The 24846-nt window shown below is 44.2% G+C and overlaps 1 protein-coding gene across 3 annotated transcripts in view; it reads left to right on the top strand.

The window, feature by feature from the left end:
- Positions 1-4514: 4514 nt before the first annotated feature.
- Positions 4515-24846, top strand: part of LOC137300941 (dnaJ homolog subfamily C member 11) — a 32665-nt gene continuing 12333 nt past the window's right edge. For 2 of the 3 annotated variants that reach the window (XM_067970227.1, XM_067970225.1), the window contains exons 1-7: positions 4515-4621; positions 14636-14765; positions 17857-17930; positions 19334-19435; positions 20939-21064; positions 22114-22236; positions 23961-24034. In XM_067970227.1, the coding sequence (XP_067826328.1) occupies positions 4550-4621; positions 14636-14765; positions 17857-17930; positions 19334-19435; positions 20939-21064; positions 22114-22236; positions 23961-24034 (701 nt within the window). In that variant the 5' untranslated portion in view covers positions 4515-4549. Of the gene's footprint in view, positions 4622-9196; positions 9269-14635; positions 14766-17856; positions 17931-19333; positions 19436-20938; positions 21065-22113; positions 22237-23960; positions 24035-24846 lie in introns of those variants that run through there. The other variant, XM_067970226.1, reaches the window with a different exon arrangement.

The following is a 24846-nucleotide window of genomic DNA, read 5'->3' as shown; positions in this document are numbered from 1 at the left end:
CTTCCCTTATCTTCATAAGCACAAAATTCACAATGTAAAAGAAAGTTTTAAAAAATTACATTTTTTAGCAGACCATAGTGCTGTCAATATTCATTTTATCTGGTGGCTTCCTCACTGAATGTTAAGTTTCTATGGAGACAAGCCAAAGCATTTTTTTTTGCAAGTTGTTACACTGGGACTTGCTGACGAATGTAATTTATGGAAGAGTTACATGACTCACATTAATCCAGCACCACCAACCTCCAGTCAGTCATTAAAAAATGATGACTTTGTTATAAAAGATCATGAGATTTTAGGGCTGCCGAGTGACATTAAACTCCATGTCCCAACTGAAAGATCATCATATACTTTCTCTTTTTTTTACTGCTTTTTAGATGGCATGCCATTTCTCCCAGTACAACTTTTTATATAACGCGATATTTCTGTGCATGTTAATTTTACTTAACAGCATCAGATAACTCCTTTGCAAAACATTTACAACATGAACTACTCCTCTAACAGCCTCCAACACCCTACCATAACACCCGCTAATGCCCTACCATAACACCCGCTAATGCCCTACCATAACTCCCGTTAATGCCCTACCATAACTCCCGTTAATGCCCCACCATAACACCCGCTAATGCCCTACCATAACTCCCGTTAATGCCCTACCATAACTCCCGTTAATGCCCCACCATAACTCCCGTTAATGCCCCACCATAACACCCGCTAATGCCCTACCATAACTCCCGCTAATGCCCTACCATAACTCCCGTTAATGCCCTACCATAACTCCCGTTAATGCCCCAGCATAACACCCACTAACACCCTACCATAACACCCTCCAGTGCCGTACCATAACAGCCACTAACACCCTACCATAGAACCTATTAACACCCTAACGTCACACCCACTAAAACCCTATTGAAAAATAAAGATGTGGGTATGAATATTCTGGAGTTTTGCTTGATTATCTCTAGGAGTCAAGGGGTTATTTTGCAGATGGTTCCCTCAGGAGATTAAATGGTGTAGAGTCCATGATAGGGTAGAGTGCAAATGGTCTGTGCGAGGTTTGGGCTTGATGGGCTGATTGGCCTTTTCCTCATTCCATGCTTTTTTATCTTCTAACCTCTTCCCAAAACTCCACATTTGAATCCCCCTAGAACAGCTGCAATCTTTCACACAGCACTGAAACAGCCCTAGCCAAAACCACTAATGACATTGTCTGTGACTGTAACCATAGTGCTTTATCATTCCTCATCTTCCTCAACCTTTCTGCAGAATTCAAAATGATCGATGTTTGATATGCCATCCTCCTCCACTACCTCTCCCCTGGAGTCCAACTCCAGGGGATTGCCCTTGCATGGTCCCATTCCTACCTATCTGAATGCAGCTAGTGCATCTCCACTAATGGCTCTTCTTCCTTCATCCACATCATCATTTCAGGGGTCCCCCAAGGATCTGTCCTTGGCTCCTCCTCTTCCTTATCTACTTGCCACCTCTCAACAACATGATCTATAGGCATGGGGTCATCTTTCACATGTGCACTGATGATATCCAGCTCTACTTCTCCACGGCTTCTTTCAGCACCTCAGCTGCCTCTCTTCTGTCCGACTGCCTAAGTGACATCAAGGGTCCGATATTAGGAGGGAGGTGGGTTGGCAGCGGGGGGTCGACTGGGCGCATGGATAACGCGCCCAGTGAAATCGGTGGGTTTGGCACGCGATCGTAAGTAAATTGAAGCCACTTACCTTGGCATCCGGGTTTCACGCTGGAAAGCTGCGCAGCGGGCGGACTGTGCACCCGTATCATAGGCTGTCAGCTGGAGGAGCCCTATTTAAAGGGGCAGTCCTCCACTGACTGATGCTGCAGAAATTAGGCAAAATTACAGCATGGAGCAGCCCAGGGGGAAGGCTGCTCCCAGGTTTAATGATGCCTCACTCCAGGAGGGAGTGAGGAGGAGGAAGAGGAGGAGGAGGAGGAGGAGGTGGAGGATCTTCCACCCGGCGGACGGGAGGAAGTGGCCTGCCTCTGCCATCATGAGGACTGGCTCGAGGTGGCAGAAGAGGTCACCAGCACCACCAACATATCACGCACCTGCATACAGTGCAGGAGGCGCTTCAATGACCTAACCAGGTCAGCCGAAGTGAGTACTCTTACTCATTCCCCTACACTCTGTCTGCCACATCACCGCCCCCACTCCACAACTCCTTCTGCACTGCCAACACTACTCTATCACTCCTCACACCCACTGAATCCTCATCCTCATCTTACCTGCACTTCCATCACTACCACTCAACCCAATCCTCATACAATCTTATGGCTCTATCTCATACTCACCCTTTCATGCATCTCTTTCATGGTCAGCCTCACCCAACCTGCCACAGGGCATGCATCACATATGTGTAGTAGGAAGCGTAAGGCAAACGTGTCGTGAACATGAAGGGGATGCACAAGGGTGTTTGAGGTTTTGTCATGGTTTTTACTTATATTTGATTTCTGATCAACTCACATTACATATTATATTGTCACCACTAATGCCACGTCTTGGCCATTCTTGACTGGCTTGTGCAATAAGGCCCTTTCATGAGGTTCTCCATGAACACCCTTGATGCCACCCATTGGGTCACCCTCCAGTGGGTGTATGTGTAATTGCACGACTACTTTGTGCAGATGCCTGTTGCGCAGCACTGTGTTGTGTAGCTCCACATGGTGGAGGTGGACGGCATGCCTGGCAAGGATGGTGATGTTGCTCGTCCTCCAATGGAGTGATGAATGCAGCTATGGAACCCCCCTCCCCCATCCTGATGGTGTGAGTGTGAGGGAGTCCACAAAGTAGGTAAATGTGTTTGGACAGCAGAGTTTAGGGTATGATGTAATAATTTTGAGTGTGGAGACAACGGTGTGGGAGGCAAAACTTTGTCTGAGGTGACCTGAGTGCCCTGCTGCAATGAATGAGGTATTCCCCCCAACTGTCAAGGAATCCTCTGCATCTCCCAATGGCTGCTGACTGAAACACATCTGCAACAACAGCATGGGAAACACGCTGAGGAGAGTCCAAAATCACATTCCTGCTAAAATCTCTTCCCAATGAGGTCTGTTGATGACCTCAAGTACCTCCCTAACTATCTAAACTGTCATCCCGCCGGCTTTAATTGCCGGTGGGAGTCCCGCATGCGGGGGCTGCACGGCACCGATTCGCGTCATTGAGGAACCCGGAAGTGGGTGGGTTGGAGCCGGGCTCCAGACTCGCTCCGGGATTCCCCACTTTTAGGAACACTCTGCCACGAATGCACCCGCTCGGCCATCCTAAAATTGACCCCCAAGTCTTTGACAAGGCAAGAATTCCTCCAGCTTAACATTGGGCAGACCGAAGCCATTTTCCTCTGCCTCCACTACAAATTCAGTTCCCTTGCCACTGACTTCACCCCTCTCCCAGCCACTGTCTCAGGCTGAAACAGACCTTCCGTAATCTTGACATCCTGTTTGACCCTAGCTGACATCTTATTACCAAGAACGCTTACTTTCACCTCCTCCCTTATCACAGCCCTCCACCACTGAAATCCTTATAGGTTCTTTCATCAACTCGAGACTCGGTTACTCTAACATTCTCCCGGCTGGCCTCCAATCTCCATAAATTCTAATTTGTCCAAAACTGTGACACATATCTACCCTGTACCAAATTCCATTCACCCATCACCCTGGTCCTCACTGACCTACATTAGCTCGTGTTCCTGGTTGTCCATTGTAGAACATTTAAAATCCTTGTCGTAATATAAATTCCTCTGTGGCCTTGCTCCATTCTATCACCAGATATGGTGGTATAGAGGTTATACTAGCGGTCTAATAATCCAGTAAAACAAGAATTCAATTCCCACCAAAGCAGGTAGGTTAAAAATCTGGCAATAAAAAAGCTGGTAGGAGTAAAAGTGATTATGAAGCTGTTGGATTTTTGTAAAAACCCGACTGATTTTATGTCCTTTACTGAAGGAAACCTGCTGTCCTTATCTGGTCTGGCCTATAGGTGACTCCAGTCCCACATTATGGTTAACTCTTAATTGCCCTCTGAAGTGGCCTAGCAAGCCACTCAGTTGTATTGAACTGCTACTCTGTGGTTCAAAGAAGAAGGTCCACCACTACCTTCTCAGGGCAACTAGGGATAGGCAATAAATGCGGGCCATACATTGCATAGATTAATTAATTAGTCATTTACCTCATTGTTGTTTGAGGGGCTTTGTTGTGCACAAATTGGCTTCTGTGCTTGCCTGCCTGCCTGAGCAACAGATCTTAACAGCCACTTCAAAAGTGGCTGTTAAGATCCTTAGGATGTCCCGAGATCCTGAAAGTTGCTGTTATAATTGCAAGTCCTTCCTGTGGTGGCATGACTTTGTGGTTGCAGTGTTGAACATTTGGTCCTCCGAGTCTTCCCAGGCAGCAGTTGGCAGCACAAAGAGATGGGACGGCCAGGGGGGGGAGCGGGGGGCACCTCTCTATCGAACGCATGCTCGTTGGCATCGCTGCTGGGGGCTAGAGCCGGCGTGCCCCGCTGCGGGGGTGAAAGGTGACAATGGCGGCGGCCTTGGTGGATGAGGAGATTAACAGCGATGACTTTTACGCGCTTTTGAACGTCAGGAGGGAGGTGAGGGGGTCCCGGTCAGCGCACTCCGGCCGCTTCGGGCTCTTTCACTGAGGGACGGGCAGCGGGAGCCGCGGGCGGAGGAGCTGAAAACATAGTATTTTGTGTGATTTGATGTTATTGACCGCGGGCATCCTGTGCCTGTAACTGGCGGCTTTCTCCCTGAGTGCAGTCGGTGTGTGCGGCGGGGCCCAGCCAGCACTGCAATCCACAGTGCAGCCGGAAAAAAATATCCGCATGTGTATTAAATATATGTGTAGAAATCTACTCCAGCTGTTTCTCCGTTAATCAAGCTGTAAACACTATATTATAAATAGTCGGACAGTGTTTAGGTGTCTATTGTTATCACTAGGATTTCAGTTGTCTAACGGTGAGTGTGTTAAATTTTCTCACTTTGTCCACTTGAGTTGTGGAAAAACACCAACACCACAGTCACAGATTTTGTCCTTGCAAATTTGCGACGCAACAGGGTTGCCATCTGTCCAGATTTGGAACAGTTGGTGCAACTTTGGACTGATTTTGTTCCCTAGCCACCGACTCCATCCCCCTCTCTGGCTACTTTCTGAGGCTGAACCAGACCGTTCACAACCTCTGTGTCCTATTTGACGGTGAGCTGAGCTTCTAACTCCATGTTCTCTCCATCTATTTCCAAGACCACCTACTTCCACAGCTATAACATCACCCCTGCCTCAGCCCATCTGCTGCTGAAACTCTTCCCCCATCCCTTTGTTACCTCCAGATTTGACTGTCCCAATGCTCTCCTGGTTGGCCTGACTCCATGAACTTGAGCTCATCCAAAACTGCTGCCTGTATTCTAACTCACACCAAGTCCCGCTCACCCATCACCCCTGTGCTTTCGGATCTACATTGGCTCCAAGTCTAGCAACACCTCAATTTTAAAAATTCTCATCTTTGTGTTCAAAACCTACCATGGCCTCGCCTCTCCCTATCTCTGTAACCTCCTCCAGCCTGACATCCCTCGAGATCTCTGCGGTCCTCCAATTCTGGCCTCTTGTGCATCCCCATTTTCCTTCGCTCCACCATTGGTGGCCATGCCATCCACTGCCTAGGCCCTAAACTTTGGAATTTCCTCCCTAAACCCCTCTGCCCCTCTATCCTCCTTTAAGTCACTCTTTAAAACGTACCTTTTGACCAAGCTTTTGGTCGCCTGTCCTAATATCTTTTCATGTGACTTGGTGTCAAATTTTTGTCTGATAATCACTCCCGTGAAACGCTTTGGGAAATTTTGCTATATTAAGGGCGCTATATAAATGCAAGTTGTTGTTGAATGGTCCACGAATTTCTAAATCGATGCCAAGTTTGTCACTTCATACAGAAGTCCATTTCTTTTGTGTCTTTTTTAATGTGCAGGTTTAAATCATTAAAGTCAATGTGTCCCAGTCATTAGTAATCTGGATTATTTAAGATTTTTTTTGGATGAAAATGTGATGATGGTGAAACTGTATTCTTCCATGTCTAAACTCCTGTTTAGACCTGGCTGAATCAATAAGAGTCCTCTACCTGACAGCTGCACGTATCTAGTGTGAAATTATTCTGAGTGGACCTCAACCCAGTTTCAAATGGGCATGAATCCATAGGCTGTAACTTTAGGGAGAGCACTTTTGGCTGAATCCCACTTCAATGAAGTACTGATGTTTCAGTTCTGTTGTTGATCGGCGTGATTTGTAGTGATGAATTAATGGTATTGTACAAGAAGTGCATTGACACAATGTATTGGTATCAATGTACATACTAAATAAAGCTAGTGACAGCTTGTGGGAATTACTGCCTTTTGTGAAGTCCAGGAAAGGGCTGGGGCAGGGATTTAAGACTTGACATCTCATGTTTGCTTTGCTGCTGATCAGAAAATCAATAGCTTTAATAATTAAAGCCTCCATATCGCAGGGTACAGAAGTAAGTCGAAGAAATGAACTCCTGTAGTAAGAGACAGACTTGGCGCCTGTTTATATTTTAGAAATCCATAGACTCTTCAGTCCAAAAGTTGCGTTATCTGCTCAAATCTGGACAAGGGGCAACTCTGACATCTTATATCCCTGTCATTATTGACAGGATTATTTAGAATGTTTTGACCTCAATCCAGTTTCAAATGGGTGTCAATCCATGGGGTGTAACTTGCTAAGAGTTTGGCAAGTTTACAAGGTTGAATACTTGTGGGAAATGGAAATGTTATATTGGTACACCAGAGTGCATTCTTCTGGCTTAAGGTGCATTATTTGGACATAATAAAAAGAACGTTACCTTGCACCTAACCGCTCCGGCATCACACCATGCCCCAAGAGCAAGTTCCCAATTGCTGCCCTATTGTGTTCAGTGGGCACGGATCTCTGATGGGAGCTAAGTTCGTTCCTCACTGAGACTGTGGGAAAAACCAACAGGCCTGATCGAGTGAGAGGCCTGGTTGGCAAGTTGAGATGGGATGGGGAAGTAGAAGAGAATTTTTATTTATTTTTTACAAGTGGGAATTTAATGAAAAGAAATGCTGTGTGATTTCCATACAACAGATTGTGAGAAATGGTGAACTTCAAAGAATGATTGTTTCACATATGGTTGTCAGAGCTTAACAGATCTAAAATACTGACTATATTCTAGATAGAACATGCATATAATTGTGTTGTCTCTTATATTTTCGTAATGTGCCCACTTCAACTGTGACATCTGTAGTGGGTAAGTTGTTAGAGGGTATTCTGAGAGACAGGATCTACAGGCATTTGGAGAGGCAGGGACTGATTAGGAACAGTCAGCATGGTTTTGTGAGAGGAAAATCATGTCTCTCGAATTTGATTGAGTTTTTTGAAGGGGTAACCAAGAAGATAGATGAGGGCTGTGCAGTAGACGTGGTCTACATGGACTTTAGCAAAGCCTTTGACAAGGTACCGCATGGTAGGTTGTTACGTAAGGTTAAATCTCACTGGATCCAAGGTGAGGTAGCCAATTGGATACAAAATTGGCTTGACGACAGAAGACAGAGGGTGGTGGTAGAGGGTTGTTTTTCAGACTGGAGGCCTGTGACCAGCGGTGTGCCTCAGGAATCGGTGCTGGGTCCGCTGTTATTTGTTATTTATATTAATGATTTGGATGAGAATTTAGGAGGCATGGTTAGTAAGTTTGCAGATGACACCAAGATTGGTGGTATTGTGGACAGTGAAGAAGGTTATCTAGGATTGCAACGGGATCTTGATAAAGTGGGCCGATGAATGGCAGATGGAGTTTAATTTAGATAAATGTGAGGTGATGCATTTTGGTAGATCGAATCGGGCCAGGGCCTACTCCGTTAATGGTAGGGCGTTGGGGAGAGTTATAGAACAAAGAGATCTAGGAGTACAGGTTCATAGCTCCTTGAAAGTGGAGTCACAGGTGGATAGGGTGGTGAAGAAGGCATTCGGCATGCTTGGTTTCATTGGTCAGAACATTGAATACAGGAGTTGGGATGTCTTGTTGAAGTTGTACAAGACATTAGTAAGGCCACACTTGGAATACTGTGTACAGTTCTGGTCACCCTTTTATAGAAAGGATATTATTAAACTAGAAAGAGTGCAGAAAAGATTTACTAGGATGCTACCGGGACTTGATGGTTTGACTTATAGGGAGAGGTTGGATGGACTGAGACTTTTTTCCCTGGAGAGTAGGCAGTTTCGGGGTGATCTTATAGAAGTCTATAAAATAATGAGGGGCATAGATAAGATCGATAGTCAAAATCTTTTCCCAAAGGTAGGGGAGTCTATAACGAGGGGACATAGATTTAAGGTGAGAGGGGAGAGGTACAAAAGGGTCCAGAGGGGCAATTTTTTCACTCAAAGGGTGGTGAGTGTCTGGAACGAGCTGCCAGAGGCAGTCGTAGAGGCGGGTACAATTTTGTCTTTTAAAAAGCATTTGGACAGTTACATGGGTAAGATGGGTATAGAGGGATATGGGCCAAGTGCAGGCAATTGGGACTAGCTTAGTGGTATAAACTGGGCGACATGGACATGTTGGGCCGAAGGGCCTGTTTCCATGTTGTAAACTTCTATGATTCGATGAAAGCACCCTGGAAAACAATAGTCGACACTGTCCTTCAAACTTGGGCTGTGCCTGGAGCAATCACTAGGATGTCAGTAAAATGTAATGGAAGGGGTGTCAAATTTTTATGCTACTGTATGTCCACTTGAACTTAAACACCCAGCAGTACAATTAGAGAACTTGTCTTAAAATGTGGGCTGTATCTGGAGAGAGTGTTTTGATTTGTATAAACTGGAGTGAAGTACTCGGGAGAACAGGTCTGTCACTCGTGGTGGGAGCAATTTGAGGAGATGAATTAAGGGAATCACACGACATATTAGCTTAAGAGTACCAATATGCTATATCAATTAATACATTAAGTCCAGTGATGGTATATTTATATCTATTTAAGTTGCTCTGCTTGATATCTCTTGTGCTGCCTTATGGTATGTATGGTTACTTTGAATAATCAAATTCTTTGGTGTTTTGAAAACCATTTCAATTTTGTTATCAGTAAACGGAGTTAATGTTAGCTTCTGTTTTCCACTAGTGGTCCAGAACCGCACGTGAACCACGGGTTGAGATTTTTGCACCATTGTTACTCCGAGATCTCATTGCCTGTCACTTTGAATGTTTTCTTCAATTTTAATTGAAGTGAGTGATAACTATTTTGGACATAGAACATTTCCCTTTATTGCATTCAGGATAGAACAAGTGCACCATGGGTTAGACACACAGTAAAGCTCCCTTTACACTGTCCCATCAAACGCTCCCAGGGCAGGTACAGCACGGGTTAGATACAGAGTAAAGCTCCCTCTACACTGTCCCATCAAACATTCCCAGGGCAGGTACAGTTAGATGTGAGGATTGGCTCCTTCTATCCAGCCTTAAGAAAACTGAGGCTTGAAAATTAACACTGGTCTGCAAAACCAAACCTTTTTTTGCCAAACATGAAGTAGGTTCGGTGTTCGACTGGTCTGATGGACCACTGAGTGAATTCCAGTCCCACTGCTTGTTCACTATGCAGGAAATCTTTTGTGCACAGCTTTTTTTTTCACAAACTTTACTCCAGCAAACATTGTTCCATATTTCAAACCACTGACTTCTGTCGGCCACTGCCCAGTGGTTCTGCTCTTTTGATTGTGAGCCCTGCTGCTGGGTGGTGCTCTGTATGTAATACATGACCATTGGAGCTACATAAAGCGCTGAGGTGCTGAAAGCTTCTTAGTCGCAGTCGCGCTCCCTCTATTTAAGGTGACTTAACTACAGTGTGTAAAATCTCATCAACTTGTTGTGTAGCTCTCCTAATTGGTTAATTTATAAATGCATTGCCTGGTTTGGCACTGGGCCACGCTGCTCCCTGGTCTGTTGATGTGATGGGGCACTACAATTACCCCTGCCCCTGTTGGGTGCGGGAGAAGAAAATCAGCCAGGGTTCCTGCTCCAGATTGCTATCCAGTGACCCCTGCTGGAAAGTGTATGTAATGTGAGATAAGGACAGGACATAGCCTATTCATCTGAAGGAGACAATGCTGCCAACAAGCTGATGCGAAGAAATGCTATTTGGCTGAGTATCGGGCACCATCACCTTCAGGGGAAGGGGAGACAGTTGGTGGGAAAAGAAAATAAAATTTCATCCTTTTTATACTTTATTGAAATCTCACTGACTGCCGAATTGACTGATGCCGAGATGGTGGCAGTGCCTTACACTTTATAACCACTTCAGACATAAGTCATCATTCATCAGGTATTGAACACCTGACCTTAAGGACGCAGCAGTGATGGACGATTCAATCTGCTGTCTCAATGAATTCAATATTCACAAGAAATGAAACTGTTCACTTATATCACATAATCAATAGATTATTAAACAATTTGTCAAATAACTGGAGAGAGAAGGTCGTTCATGAAGTGCCTATTCAGGGATCTTCGCTTCTAATTTAGTTTTATATTAATAACTGTGTGTAATGTGGTTGTCTGCATCAAAGGTTCAAGCAATATTTTACCTTTAGTCTTTACTTCCCTTTAATGAAAACTGTCACGTTTACATTTTGGCTTTGTGGGATTAACCCTGTCGTACGCCTGTCGGATGCAAGTAAAATGACGAAGGCGCTTTTCTTTCCCGTGCTGTCAGAATTACGTTTTGATTGACAGATTTTTTCACTTGTGGTGTTAAACTCGATGGGTTCTCTTTACGATCTCCTCTGGTGTGATATGTCGGTGCTCCGGCATTCCTGGTGTGGCTCCGTGGCGTGAAGTGAGTTTCTGACCTCGGTCAACCTGTTTGGCAGGGTAGGAGGCGAAGAGGGGTAATTAGAGGAGTTGACCCAGGTCCGACCCTCAACAGAAAGTTCTTGTTCTCGTGCAGCTTGTAGGGCTGATTAAGCAACATTGGCTGGAGATACTGCTCGGTGTCAGTGGGGTGGAGGGGAGAGAAATCTTACGAGACAAGGAAATATCTCCCTAGGTAATGAATTACCTCTTTTTTTTTAAAAAAGAACTGTTTACAGATGCTGACTGATCAGCAGTTAGAGAAAAGTTGGGTTAATGTTTTGAGTGTGTACCCTTCATCAGAACTGGAAAGGATTACACCCAAAACAGTATAATCTGATTTCTGACTGACCTACCATGTACTTCCAGCATTTTCTGTTTTAAATTTTTTTTCACAAAAAGTTACCATTCTAATACCAACAAATTGTCTGATTGTAAACAGCTTGGCCAAAATCCCATTTACAAAAAAAAAAGTTTTACAAGTCTATTCCTAGCTCTCTCTCCTTTGATACGGTTCTACTGAAGAACTTTCTGTTGAGGGCCACAGTCCCAACCTGTGTCTTGATAAAGAGCTGCTCTCAGAAATGCCACGGACTGCACCGTGGATTGATGGGACGTAGGTCAGTGCCTACAGTGAGCTCCTAATTTCAGTGGTGCCACTATAGGAGGTTGTCAACTGGAGGCCCTGAGCTTCCGCACAGGAAGAAAGAGGTATTCTGGGTGAATGGTGCAGTTAAATAAATACCGAGGCTTTTTCACTTGCTGTTGCAATTCGGGCTTTTGCCCGACTCTTAACTTCTGCGTACAGCGAAAAGGCGCTTTTCGTAAGCGGACCTGTATCTCCTATGAGCAAACATGCTGCCTAATGTGTGAAGTGACTGGGATAGCTTACCACAGGACTAATAATTACCCTCTTACCATGGAACGTTGCACTGGAGATCACATGAGCTGCCTACCATGTTCTCCCATCCCCTTTGAAAGTCAGAAAATACCTTGATGTCAGACCATTGCATTCAGGCTAAAACTAATTGTCAAGATTTATTTATAAGCAGGTTAATAACTCCGGTGCAGACGCTAGCAGTAGAGACCTTACTACACAAACTGTTTCAAAGCAATAGAGTGCTGAATCTTCACTACCTTGATGTGGAGACAGGTAGTGAAAACCCTAGAACTGCTGTCCAGATGTATCATCATTCTTTGAAGTGGAGGCAACCTTTTGAAGAATAAATGGATTGTTTCTCGATAGTCAGGTGTTAGAATATTTATTATTGCTACCAATCAAGTAGATAAGGTGTGAACAGTCTAGAGTTTTTTTGCTCTTGATACCTGATCACAACACAAACTATTTGGGGTGCCTGACATGAATCTGCATGCACTAACATTTGAAAACTGAGACTGGCAAAGGGACTTGACCTGATTAGATTCTGATTAAAAGAAATGATGCCCCTAGTGGCTGGCTGTCTCCCCACAAAGCTAACTGCTATCTCTCGACACCTTTTTGTGTATTGTCTTTCTCCCCATTAAGACAAAAGAACTCTTAAGAATACATGTACTCAAGATCGCAAAAAAAATATAGCATGTTTCTTTTTTGAGGCTTGATAGAGCCCGGCTTCTACCAATGTGCTCCATAATAGCTGGGGTAACCTTGACTCCTAACCTATTTTTGCTAGCGAGCAATAGAAAGAGAAAATGACACTGAATCTCACTGCAGTCAACATGCCACACAGTCAGTGAATGGAGTCCAGAGGCACACAGAGCAGCAAGTCTTCTGAAAGTCAATGTTGAAGGCAAGGGTGGCCACAAATAGGCTCTGACCCGTATTAAGTGACGATAGCTTAAGTGTTTTTTAAATTAACATTGAGTGAGCTTTCCCTGATGGTCCGAAGAGTAAAGGCACTGCCCTGGGTAACGCTGATTATGACAGAATTGATCTCAACTGATATTTTCCCCATGTTCAGACACCCTCACTGACACTTACTGTCTCAGCTTACCTGTGAAGAATGATCGCTGTGTGAGGTTGCTGGTGCCCGTTGAACTATAGAATCTTGCAGCACAGAAGGAGGCCATCCAATTATCGTGCCTGTGCCGGCTCTATAAAGAGCTACCAATTAGTCCCACTCTCCCTGCTCTTTCCCCATAGCCCTGCAACTTTTCTCCTTCAATTATTTATCTAATTCCCTTGTGAAAGTTACGATTGAATCTGCTTCCACCACCCTTTCAGGCAGTGCCACCAGTGACAGTTAAAATTTACTGTACCCTAATAAAATTCTTTATGAAAGGGGAAAATTCTGAACATAAATTCCCGGTTTTATGGTTGTTACCATTGTGGAGGATTAAGAAAGCACTGTCCAGATAGTTAACGTGACTCTGCTGATATATTCCTCCTAGAGAAAAATGGTAGAAGAACAGGTCATCTCTCGAGCTGCTGAGTTTTGAACTACTTAATCTACCAACAGGTACCACTCTCCAAAACATTAAAATGGAAAAAATGCTGTGAAAGATTACAACAAAAAAATTCACAAAGTAACTACAGAAAATAAACTGCGACTGGCAGGTTTTTCAGAATCTCTTTGGAGTCTGTCGGTTTCCTTCTTGAATGTTTTGGTTAAGTTTGTGTTCATTGGTGTGTTTAATCAGTTAACCATTCTAAAGCTTCCTTGATGGACCAATTAGTTAATCTAGTGAGTAGCTGGGCAAGCCAGGAAGATCGCAGGTCTGCACCCTATGCTGAGTTGGCTGATCTCAGCTGGGGCAGCAGTAAGGGCGTTTCAATGGGTCTCGGCCCTTCTGGAGTAGGGGATGGAAAATTGACCTGGTTGTTATTATCTGGAATCCACTGCCTGAAAGGGTGGTGGAAACAGATTCATCAGTAACTTTCAAAAGGGAATTGGATACTTGAAAAGGAGAAATTTGCAGGACTTTGGGGAAAGAGCAGGGAAGTGAGACTAATTGGATAGCTCTTTCAGAGCTGGCACAGGCACGATGGGCTGAATGCCCTCCTCTTGTGCTGTCTGATTCTATGATTTTCACTCCTGATTGTAATTCAGCAACTCCTAGCTGGTAAGTGCTCATCAGGTGAGGACAAGGTGAGATTGGCCGGTGATATCTCCAGTCTAATAACCAACCAAAACTCACTGTTCAGGGCCAGACACGAAGAATGGCCACTTGGATGAAGTTCCAGAAGATATTTGGCCCCTGTGGAACTGTAGCCTAAGAAATGTCAGGGCCTGTAGGAGAGGTGGAGATGAAATTGGCAAGAAAAATGTTGACAAAAGTATGAAGAGCTAGCTCCTGACGATTCATTTAATTTCAGGTGTTTGTAGCTTCTAATTTTGTCCCTGGACTTCCCTGTGGTTCTTGAAATAGATTTGCCACGTCCATCCAATGTACAATAGATGGCCCGACCTCCCTTTTGGAAGGTGATGATACTTGCTAGAGAGAGAGACCCAAGGAGGCATGGGGAGAGAGTAGGCGGTTTATTATTCAGCACTGTGTTTCAGGGGAGTGAGCAGTGTCAGAACACCTCTCCCTTGTCTTCTGCCCTGCCACTCACCCCAGTGATCCTTACACTGATTACACAGACAGGACTGAGTGATAGATCTTCCAACCGAATGTGTTGTGTACGACCGAATTAAACTCCTGGATCAGACAGCAGCACTGTCATGTTGACACTATACCAGGTCACTCTAAAACTACCTTTGCTTTTATCTTTCTCGTCTTTAATGTTGCTGATTGATCTGTTGATCGCAGGCCACACAAGAGGAGCTGAAGGCTGCCTATCGCCGGCTGTGTATGCTGTACCACCCAGACAAGCACAGAGACCCTGATCTGAAACAACAGGCAGAGACTCTCTTTAACCTTGTGCACCAGGCATATGAAGGCAAGTACCTTGGGCAGAACATAAAAATGGGACGCGTTGGCTTTATTCCCTCTTCCCTCTCCTGTTCAGCCCCCCCTCCCCACCAGCTATTTTCTTAGCACCTTTGCTCCATTAATATATCTTAGTTTTACTACAATTGTACGGGGCTTTGGTGAGACCTCACCTAAAGTACTGCGTACAGTTTTGGTCTCTTTATCTAAGGAAGGATATACAGGTTCACTAGATTAATTCCTGGGATGAGAGGGTTGTCCTATGAAAAGAGGTTGAGTAGAATGGGCCTATATTGTCTGAAGCTTAGGACAATGAGAGGTGATCTCATTGAAACATTTAAGATTCTGAGAGAGCTTGACAGGGTAGAGGCTGAGAGGTTCTTTTCCCTGGCTGGAGAGTCTAGAACTAGAGGGGATAGTCGAAGGATAAGGGGTCAGCCATTTAGGACTGAGATGAGGAAGCATTTCTTCACTCAGAAGGTTATGAATCTATGGAATTCTCTACCAGAGAGCTGTGGATGCTGAGTCATTGAATATATTCATGGCTGAGATGATAAATGGAGTTGAGGTTGAAGATCAGCCATAATCTGATTGAATGGCGGAGCAGGCTCGAGGGGACGTATGGCCTACTCCTGCTCCTATCTCTTGTGTTCTTATATATCATATGCAAAAATCCAAATTATTCACATGATCTTTTTTCCTGATAATGCAGGGTGTTGTGAACTAATTCACAGTGTGGCATATAAATCCAAACAAGGGTGTTTTTGTGACTGGAAGGCTGTTTCCAATGGAGTTCCGCAGGATTCAGTACAAGGTCCCTTGCTTTTTGTGATATCTATTAATGATTTGGGTTTAAATGTATGGGGCATGATTAGGAAGTTTGCAGATGATACAAAAATTGGCCGTGTGGTTGATAGTGAGGAGGAAAGATGTAGACTGCAGGAATACATCAATGAACTGGTCAGGTGGGCAGAAAAGTGGCAAATGGAATTCAATCCAGAGAAGTGTGAGGTAATGCATTTGGGGAGGTCAAACAAGGCAAGGGAATACACAATAAATGGGAGGATACTGAAAGGTGTAGAGGAAGTGATGGACCTTGGAGTGCATGTCCACAAATCCCTGAAGGCAGCTGGATAGGTAGATAAGGTGGTTAAGAAGGCATATGGAATACTTTCCTTTATTAGCCAAGGCATAGAATATAAGAGCAAGGAGGTTATGCTGGAACTGTATAAAACACTGGTTAGGCCACAGCTTGAGTACTGTGTTCAGTTCTGGTCACCACATTACAGGAAGGATGTAATTGCAGTCGAGAGGGTACAGAGGAGATTTACGAGGATGTTGCATGGATTGGTGAATTTTAGCTAAGAGGAAAGATTGGATAGGCTGGAGTTGTTCTCTTTGGAACAGAGGAGGCTGAGGGGTGATTTAATTGAGGAAAATTATGAGGGGCCTAGAAAATGTGGATAGGAAGGACCTATTTCCCTTAGCAGAGAGGTCAATAACCAGGGGGCATAGATTTAAAGTGATTGGTTGAAGGATTAGAGGGGAGCTGAGGAAAAACGTTTTCACCCAGAGGGTGGTAGGGGCCTGGAACTCTCTGCCTGAAAGGGTGGTAGAGGCAGAAACCCTCAACTCATTTAAAAAGTACCTGAATGTGCACCTGAGTACCATGACCTACAAAGCTACGGACCAAGTGCTGGCAAGTGGGATTAGGCTGGGTGGCTTATTTTCAGCCGGAACAGACATGATGGGCCGAATAGCCTCCTTCTGAACCGTAAATTTTCTATGATATCGCCCACTTCCATTCACTACCAAATGGCAAGTCACATAATCCCTTCTGAAGGCAGGAAGGAAATTGAGGCTGTCAGCCCACAATTCCCTGTTTATATATCAGAGCCTTTTTTCTTCTCCTCCTAGAATTATAGAATGGTTGCTGCACAGAAGGAGGCTAATCGGCCCATCGAGCCCGTGCCAGTCCTCTGTAGGAGCAATTGGGTTAGTCCCATTCCCCTGCTCTTTCCCCGTAGCCCTGCAAATATTTTCCCTTCAAATATTTAACCAATTCCTTTTTGAAAGCCACAATTGAATCTGCTTCCACCACCCTTTCAGGCAGCGCATTCCAGATCATAACTACTCGCTGCGTTTTTTTTTTAAAAAGTTTTTCCTCATGTCGTCTTTGGTTCTTTTGCTAATTACCTTAAATCTGTGTCGTCTGGTTCTCAACCCTCTGCCAATGGGAACAGTTTCTCATTATTTACTTTATCTAAACCCGTCATGATTTTGAACACTTATATCAAATCTCCTCTCAACCTTCTCTGCTCTAAGGAGAACAACTTCTCCAGTCTATCCACATAACTGAAGTCCCTCATCCCATTCTAGTAAATCTATTCTGCACCGTCTCCAAGGCCTTCACATCCTTCCTGAATTGCGGTGTCCAGAACTGGACACAATACTCCAGTTGTGGCTGAACCAGTGCTTTATAAAGGTTCAATATAACTTCCATACTTTTGTACTCTATGCCTCTATTTATAAAGCCCAGAATCTCGTATGCTTTTTGACCGCTTTCTCAACTTGTCCTGCCACCTTCAAAGATTTGTGCACATATACCCCCAGATCTCTCTGTTCCTGCACCCCCTTTAGAATTGCACCATTTAGCTTATATTGCCTCTCCTCGTTCTTCCTGCCAAAATACATCACTTCGCATTTCTCTGCATTAAATTTCATCTGCCATGCGTCTGCCCATTCAACCAACTTGTCTACGTCCTCTTGAAGTCTATCACTATCCTCCCCACTGTTTACTACACTTCCAAGTTTTGTGTCATCTGCAAATTTTGAAATTGTGCACAGTATGCACAACTCCAAGTCATTAATATAGATCAAAAAAAGCAGTGGTCCCACCACTGACTCCTGTCCTAGTCACTATTGTTACCAAGATGCAAAATCCAGATTGATTTTGTGCGCTGTCCGTCTCTCTCACGCTCACCACAACTTAGGTTACAAACTGCAGAATCACAGCAACCTGTGTCTTGTAAACCATGGCTTTCCTGGTTTTTAAAGATTGGTTTGTCCTGAATCCTTTTTTTCCCTATTTTTCTTGACAGTACTTAGCGATCCCCAGAGCAGAGCCATCTACGACATCTATGGCAAAAAGGGCCTGGAAATGGAAGGATGGGAGGTAAGGCAATATTCTGTCCCCAAAGGCTGGACCTAAACCGAAGTTATAAGAATCATTCTCTATTATCTTGCATGAAATGAGTTTGGGTAATTGCAACCTGGTTCCCAGTGAGTGTGAGTCCATAGCCCAAACTGCCCCCAAAACCAGCACTAAATTAACAATCTAGTAGATTTCCTGGTGTGGGAACTGGTTTTAAAAAAAAAAAAATCACTGCAATGCAGCAGGAGGCACTCACTGAAATTCTGGTGACAGTAGTGTTTGGTATTAAAGACATTTTACAAATGTTTAAAGATTGCTCATAGGCTGAGTAATTAAATTGAAAGCCTTGTGCATGCTGCTGCCTGAAGTACTTAACGACCAGGAATTCGGGATAGTTTTCGTTTATATTTTTTACCCTGTAAGACATTGTGCGCCCCTTCCATTTAAGGAACTCGTAGTTTGGGAGGCAGTAACAATCTCCTTTATGTTCTTTTCCATGTTGTAAAATATTGCTCCCACCGCTCAGAAGGCATATTGCCCGATGTCTGTTACTGGTAAATTGCCCATCAGGCCTTCCATTAGGTGTCATTGATTTCTCAACCCTCGCCTTCCCTTGTTCTTGAGGGAGCTGCCTCATATCTACTTCAGACCTCTCCATGCCGAGCATTCCCCTCTTTCCCAATCATCTCCCCAAAAGGCACTGACCCCTTGCTCTGGTATAGTTCCACAGATACTGGGATCCCTTTGCTACCTCGCCGCTTGTGTGAGCCCACGCATTGGATGTTGGCTGGAATTGTGGCTGAGCCTGATCCTGGCCTCACCTGGTGTCCACATGTGCACACTTGCCATCAGGGGTAACTGGAAAGCAATCTGGAATGGGACCTGGCTTGTGAGAAACTTGTTCATGGGATGTGGACAATACTGGCAAGGTTTTAGTTATTGCCCATGTCTAGATGCTCTGAGAAGATGGTGGTGGGCCCTTTCTGTCTCTCCAGCAACAATGGAGGAATGGCGGTATATGCCCGAGTCAGGATGGTGTTTCCAAGATATTACCGCTCGTGTCCTTATTGTTGGTTGGGGTTGCAGGGTAAGTCGTCTTGGTGAGTTGCTGACATTCCCTCAAAGATACTGAGGGCTATTAAATTGGCCCTACCCACCCAGCTGAGATCAGCTAACTCTACATAAGGGTGCAGAACCTTTTTTTGACCTGGCTTAGATAATGCTCACTGCCTCAACCAGCCAAGCCACCAGGGAGTGCTGTTTACTGGTTCTGAGTGGGAGAGGATTAAGTTATGCAGGGCTAACTCATTTAGAAAACTGCAATTTTCAGTCCATGTATCTTGCAAGAAGTTGTAACCATTGTTTGTGGTTTATGTGTAATGCTGCAGTTTGTGAATTGATGTTTTTTGTTTCCTTTTTAACAGGTAGTGGAAAGGAAGAGAGCAGCAGCTGAAATACGTGAAGAATTTGAGCGGCTGCAACGAGAAAGGGAAGAGAGGCGACTGCAGCAAAGAACAAACCCCAAGGTAGGAAAGGACACGCTGGATCATATGGAAATATGGTGTTAACAATGACCCTCGGCGCCCCGGGGAAGTAGGGAGAAATCAGCTAGGCTTCCTGCTGGAGGGAGGGAGGGAGAGTGTGTACATGTGGATGGATGTTGGGAGAGATCAAGAACAGGTTTGCCTGTGATGCCTGCCACAGTGGAATAGCTGCTAAAGCTCTTTGACCAGGTTTGTCTGTGTGACCAAGTGCTGGAGAGCAGCCACCAGATCCTGTAGAATGGGACCAGAGCAAGAGTTGATCCCTTTGGGAGAGGAGCAGGAAAAATCGGTGGAGAGGTAGAAAATGGAACTGAGTTGCCTAACTGTTCGAGCTGCAAAACATTAGATTGTAGGTTCTAAAACAGTTGTATAATTGAAGGGCCGGGGTAGATTCTACCCCTCGTCTGTTTAAAGGCTTGGGTACAGGGTTGTATTTTTAACCCTTTTGTCCTTGGCTTTGGATTTTTATGGAAATTCACCCCGTTCATACCAAGACACCAATCATAATTCCAATGACTACGGTTGTTACCGTAGTCGTCATTTTATGTCCAAAGAAGGCTTTGGACTTTATCAACTCAACTGCTAAGGGGTTAATTCTTGAAATGTGGTGTTTTCAATGTGAATTCTTTAATTTGTAGCACATTCCTCGCACACCTTCTTTGTTCATGGTCCCATGGAGTGCAATGTACTGTTTCAGTTCAACACAATCCAACCGTTGCACCGAGTCATTGTAAAATGTTCACCATCTTCTCCTTCTAGTGATTCTGAGCTGACGAAAGAAAGAATTTGTCTTTATATCGTGCCTTTCACAACATCGGGACATCCTAAAACACTTCTCGGACAATAAAGTACTTTTGAAGTGTGGCCGTTGTTGTAATGTAATAGACTTGGTGACTTTCAAATTTCACAGGTGCAAGAGGTGAAAAATCCAAAATATTTCTAAATGCGCATGTGTGTCTATAATCTGTAATATATTCAAAATGTTGTGCCTGTGTGCGCATTGTCAACTTTTTCCATTATAAATTTCTATATCTGCACTTATGTGAAGTGCTTTTGTAAATTTGTCATGCTGTAATTACACCCTCCATCAGAGGAGGTGCTGCAATGCCACAACTGGTGGGAGGGTGTGATACCAGTATGACAAGTTTACATCATTTCCATTATAAATCTGGATATAGGAATTTATAATAGAAATATAAAAATAAAGACAATGTATGGTTTTAAAATAGGGAACTGAATTACTACTGCACATCCTGGTCCAATTATCCCTTGCCCTCCAACTCCACTTCCCCTGAAGATCATGCTTGGTCTTGACTCCTCATGCACCGTCACAGGACAATGGCTCGTACAGATTTAAATTGAAGGTTGCAGTTCTCCTTTTGATTAGTACCAGGAACTGCACACATCGTTAGTGGTATTGCTGCACTGTCACTTCAGAATTGCACATCCTAATAAAGGGCAATGACTTATTTACTCTTCTTGCAGGGTACAATAAGTGTCGGGGTGGATGCCACTGATCTGTTTGACCACTATGATGAAGAGTTTGAAGAGCCGGGCAGTGGGTTTCCTCAGATCGAGATTAATAAAATGCACATATCGCAATCTATTGAGGTAGGTGGCTACAGTACAGACTGAAATCCCTGTTTGTCACTTGGAGCGCTCCTTGTATTAATATATGTTGGGGGAACATTGTTTCAGAATTTGTAACAAAAGTTTTGAGGGGGAAAAAATAAAGCATATTGTTTTGAAACTGTACTGTAACATTTCCCCTGATGGTTCATTGAATAAACTACCCCAGATGTGAATGTAGACAGCCAAGGCAAACACTGACCGCTGCCTGATGCAGTTCTCCCTGCCAACATACTGTACTCCTGCGGGACTATTTGAGATAAGTAACACCACACCAGTGGTTATGGAGTGACCAGCTATGATGATTGAATAAATATCACCCCTTACAGACCAGGAAGTTTCAAGGTTCCAACTCTGGTCTGTGCCAAATAAACCAAACCTTGGTTGGGGCAACAGTGAGGAGCTACAGTTGTCCAGAGGACTGCAGTGGTACCTGTTATCATCTTTAAATCTTCTGTATTGGGCAATCCAGCTTTTTTCTGTATTAGCCAATCCAGCCCCTTTGTCACCATTTTGAGACTGTAAAGTAAGTTGAAGATGTGGTGTAATTAATTCTGTTCCGTACTTGTAAACATCAGACCCTATTGTGGAATTTAATAAGATGCAGATTCTATCCTGATGGGTTAGTAAATGCAGTGCCCAGTGTGGCACTGAGTCACGTAGACCAGGATCGTCCCCTGGTCTCTGCTGATCTGGTCACTCTCTGTCAGGGGGGGAGGTGGGAGACCACAACTGGCCTTGGTGCCCATGGGAGGGAAAAAAAATAGTAGCCGTTCCTGCTGCTGATCACTACCCAGTGACCGCTGATGGAAGGAGCACGTGTGTTGACGTTTTGTTGAGGGTAGTTTTGGGCTTGGCTGTAATGCCCTCCACAGTCTTGCTAGCTCTCACTGTCTAGGCTGACCTGCTTGTACAGGTACAGGAGGACTACCATCACCTGTGGGACTGTACCCCAGTGTGGGTTGGCGTCACCAGCAGAGTAGGGTAGATAAGTGAGGTTAAAGATATTCTAATTTATATTTTTCACCCAGGCTCCGTTAACCACGACGGATACGGCTGTTCTGGCAGGGAGCCTCTCAACGCAGAATGGCAATGGCGGTGGTTCGATCAATATTGCATTGAGGCGGGTCACCTCTGCAAAGGGTTGGGGTGAGGTAAGGGCTGAATTGTCTCTCCTCGCTGTATCGCAGTGTAACTTGCCACTCTTGGCATTCCTTTGTAATTATCTTTTAGAACCTCACCCCGACTTAAGACGGGTTTGCTGAGAAGTGTTGAGTTTAAACTCTGCTTGGATGTAGAAAAGGTGCATAAAATCATCAGTTTGCAAATGGTTGCTCCACAGCCCGTTCAATCGGTCAAAACAAAAACAATATCAAACACTTAGATTTTACATGTGTGAGTAGATTTCTCAAATACATTTTTGCCTTTAAGTGATGTTTGGATCAATGTTAAATTCGATAAAGCGTGTGATCATTAAAAACTGGGTAATTGGGGAACATTTTACACTTTGACAGGTTAATTTTTCTTCCTTAATTACATGAGAATCAAGGATGTTATAAAATAGGAGTGAATGGGGAAGTGGTTGATCCATTTTACCCAGTGATAGTGAATAATGGGTTTGTCCCATTGGAATTCTACACAATGTGAGTGAATGGGAAAGGGTTTGATCCATTGGGATTGTACGTTTTGTATGAGAATTCTTTGGCACAGGTGTGAATTTATTTGGCGTCACCTGTGAACTTAATTTGTTTTATATGATTTTTGTTGGAATGCAAGTTCTGAGAAGCTGTAACTCACGGGAGAACGCAGAATAGGTTACTTAAGTGATACTGAGGGAACTTAACTCAGCGGTCCACATGAAACTGACCTGCTATTGAACTCCTAATTTCATGAATTAAAATATTTTGCCTGCTCCCAATTACTTTTGACCCTTAATTGGCAGATTGGCTGCGTCAGTTTCAGAGTATTTGAGATTCTACCCCCAGCAATGCCAGTTACAGCGTACTGCTTCTTTTAATTGATTCCCGTGCCTTTCTTTGTATTAATAAAACTTGAGCCCTGTGTAGTATTTTGTCCAAATAATAGCTGTAGCTATGGGCTGGTTGTGTAAGTATTCTCCACGGCTGCTAGTGGCCGTCGACTACTTTGCAGAGATCTTCAGGTGTTGAAGACACCTTGGTTGCTGTCGATTGCGGTGCAGGGGCATGCAGCAATGGCATGCGTTTAAAGTAGCATGGAATCATGCCCATTAATGCACAGCAAATGGCTCTGCTGTTCAATCACAGGGCAACGGATTTTAGTTATAAAGCATTTTTGGGTGGAGATTTGTGCCCTCCCACACTCAACTGATAGCTCGGCAGATGAAAGTATTGCATTTATACGTTCCTTATTACATCTCTCAGGAACACCTTGGAGCAATGAGTTACTTTGAAATGCAGTGATTGCTGTGTAGCCAAACATGGCAGCCATTTGTGCACAGCAAGAACTCCCAAACAGCAAATGAGATGAATGAGCAGTTAATATGAAACTAATATTTTGAAAGTTGGCCAGGACACCGGGAGAATTCCCTGCTCTTCTTCACATAGTGTCTTGGGATTTTTAATGTTCACTTGAATCAGCAGAACAGGCAGCCTGATACTCGTTTAACATCTCGTCCTTCAGTAGTGCACTGTCAGCCGAGCTTCTGTTTTGAAGTCCTGAAGTGGGGTTTGAATCCACAGCCCCTGACCTCGGAGGCGAGAGTCCTAATAACTGACATGATGAATGCTCAAGATGAACGTGATGGAGCCCTGATATTGAAGCCGTCATATAAATTAGCTCAGGGCTTGCAATGTTCCATTAAATCTCAGCTACTCACACTCCATTCTGTGTTCAATAGTTGGAATTTGGAGCAGGAGACGTTCAAGGGCCTTTATTTGGGATGAAACTATTTCGAAACCTCACGACGCAAAGGTAAGTGGCATGAGCAGGTTCCAGTATTAAGTTCCAAATTGCCATGATTGTGTTGTCACTGGCATTTTGTTGTGTGTTCACTTGAAATTAAAATGGTCAGCAGTACATTTATAGCTCTGTCCTTCTGATATTGGTGAATTCCAGATTTCCACTATCCTTTGTGAAAAAGTGCCTCCTAAATGGCCTAGCTCTAATTATAAAATTATGCCCCCTTGTTTTATATTCTTCTCCAACCCCCAACCAGAGGAAATAATTTTATATGTATCTACCCTATCAAATCCCTTAATCATTTTAAACATTTTGTTCACTCCTCTGCCTTTTAAACTCGAGGGAATACAAGCCAAGTTTACGCAACCTGACCTCACAGTTTAACCATTTTAGCCCCGGCATCATTCTGGTGAATCTGTGCTGCACAGCCAATATATCTATCCATATAAAGTGCACCCCACAAAAATAAATGGCTCTCTATGCCAAGTACACTGGTGACAACACTGCAAGATGTCAGCTGCCTCCTGTTTTTAATGACTCCAAGACTATGGTTAGTTGGCAAATGCTTGGGTGTCTGGCTGGGCTTCCCGCCAGTTCTGGCAGGTGGTCAGAGAGCAACAGAGGTAGAGTCTAGAAATGAGTCACTCGCCAACCTGCTTTCTATCAGGAAATGATCTTGAGTATGGAAAATGAAAGAGATTTGGGAGTCCTGATTGACAATAAATTGAAGCCAATGCAACAATGCTCAGTGGCAGTGAGTAAAGCAAATCAGACATTGGGATGTATTAAAAGGAGGATATTGAGCCAAAATAGTGAAGTAATCC

This window comes from Heptranchias perlo, chromosome 32 (assembly GCF_035084215.1).
Source record: "Heptranchias perlo isolate sHepPer1 chromosome 32, sHepPer1.hap1, whole genome shotgun sequence".
NCBI classification, from domain to species: Eukaryota; Metazoa; Chordata; class Chondrichthyes; order Hexanchiformes; family Hexanchidae; genus Heptranchias; species Heptranchias perlo.
Note: the sequence above shows the minus strand (reverse complement) of the source record. Positions and strands in the feature narration are given on the sequence as shown.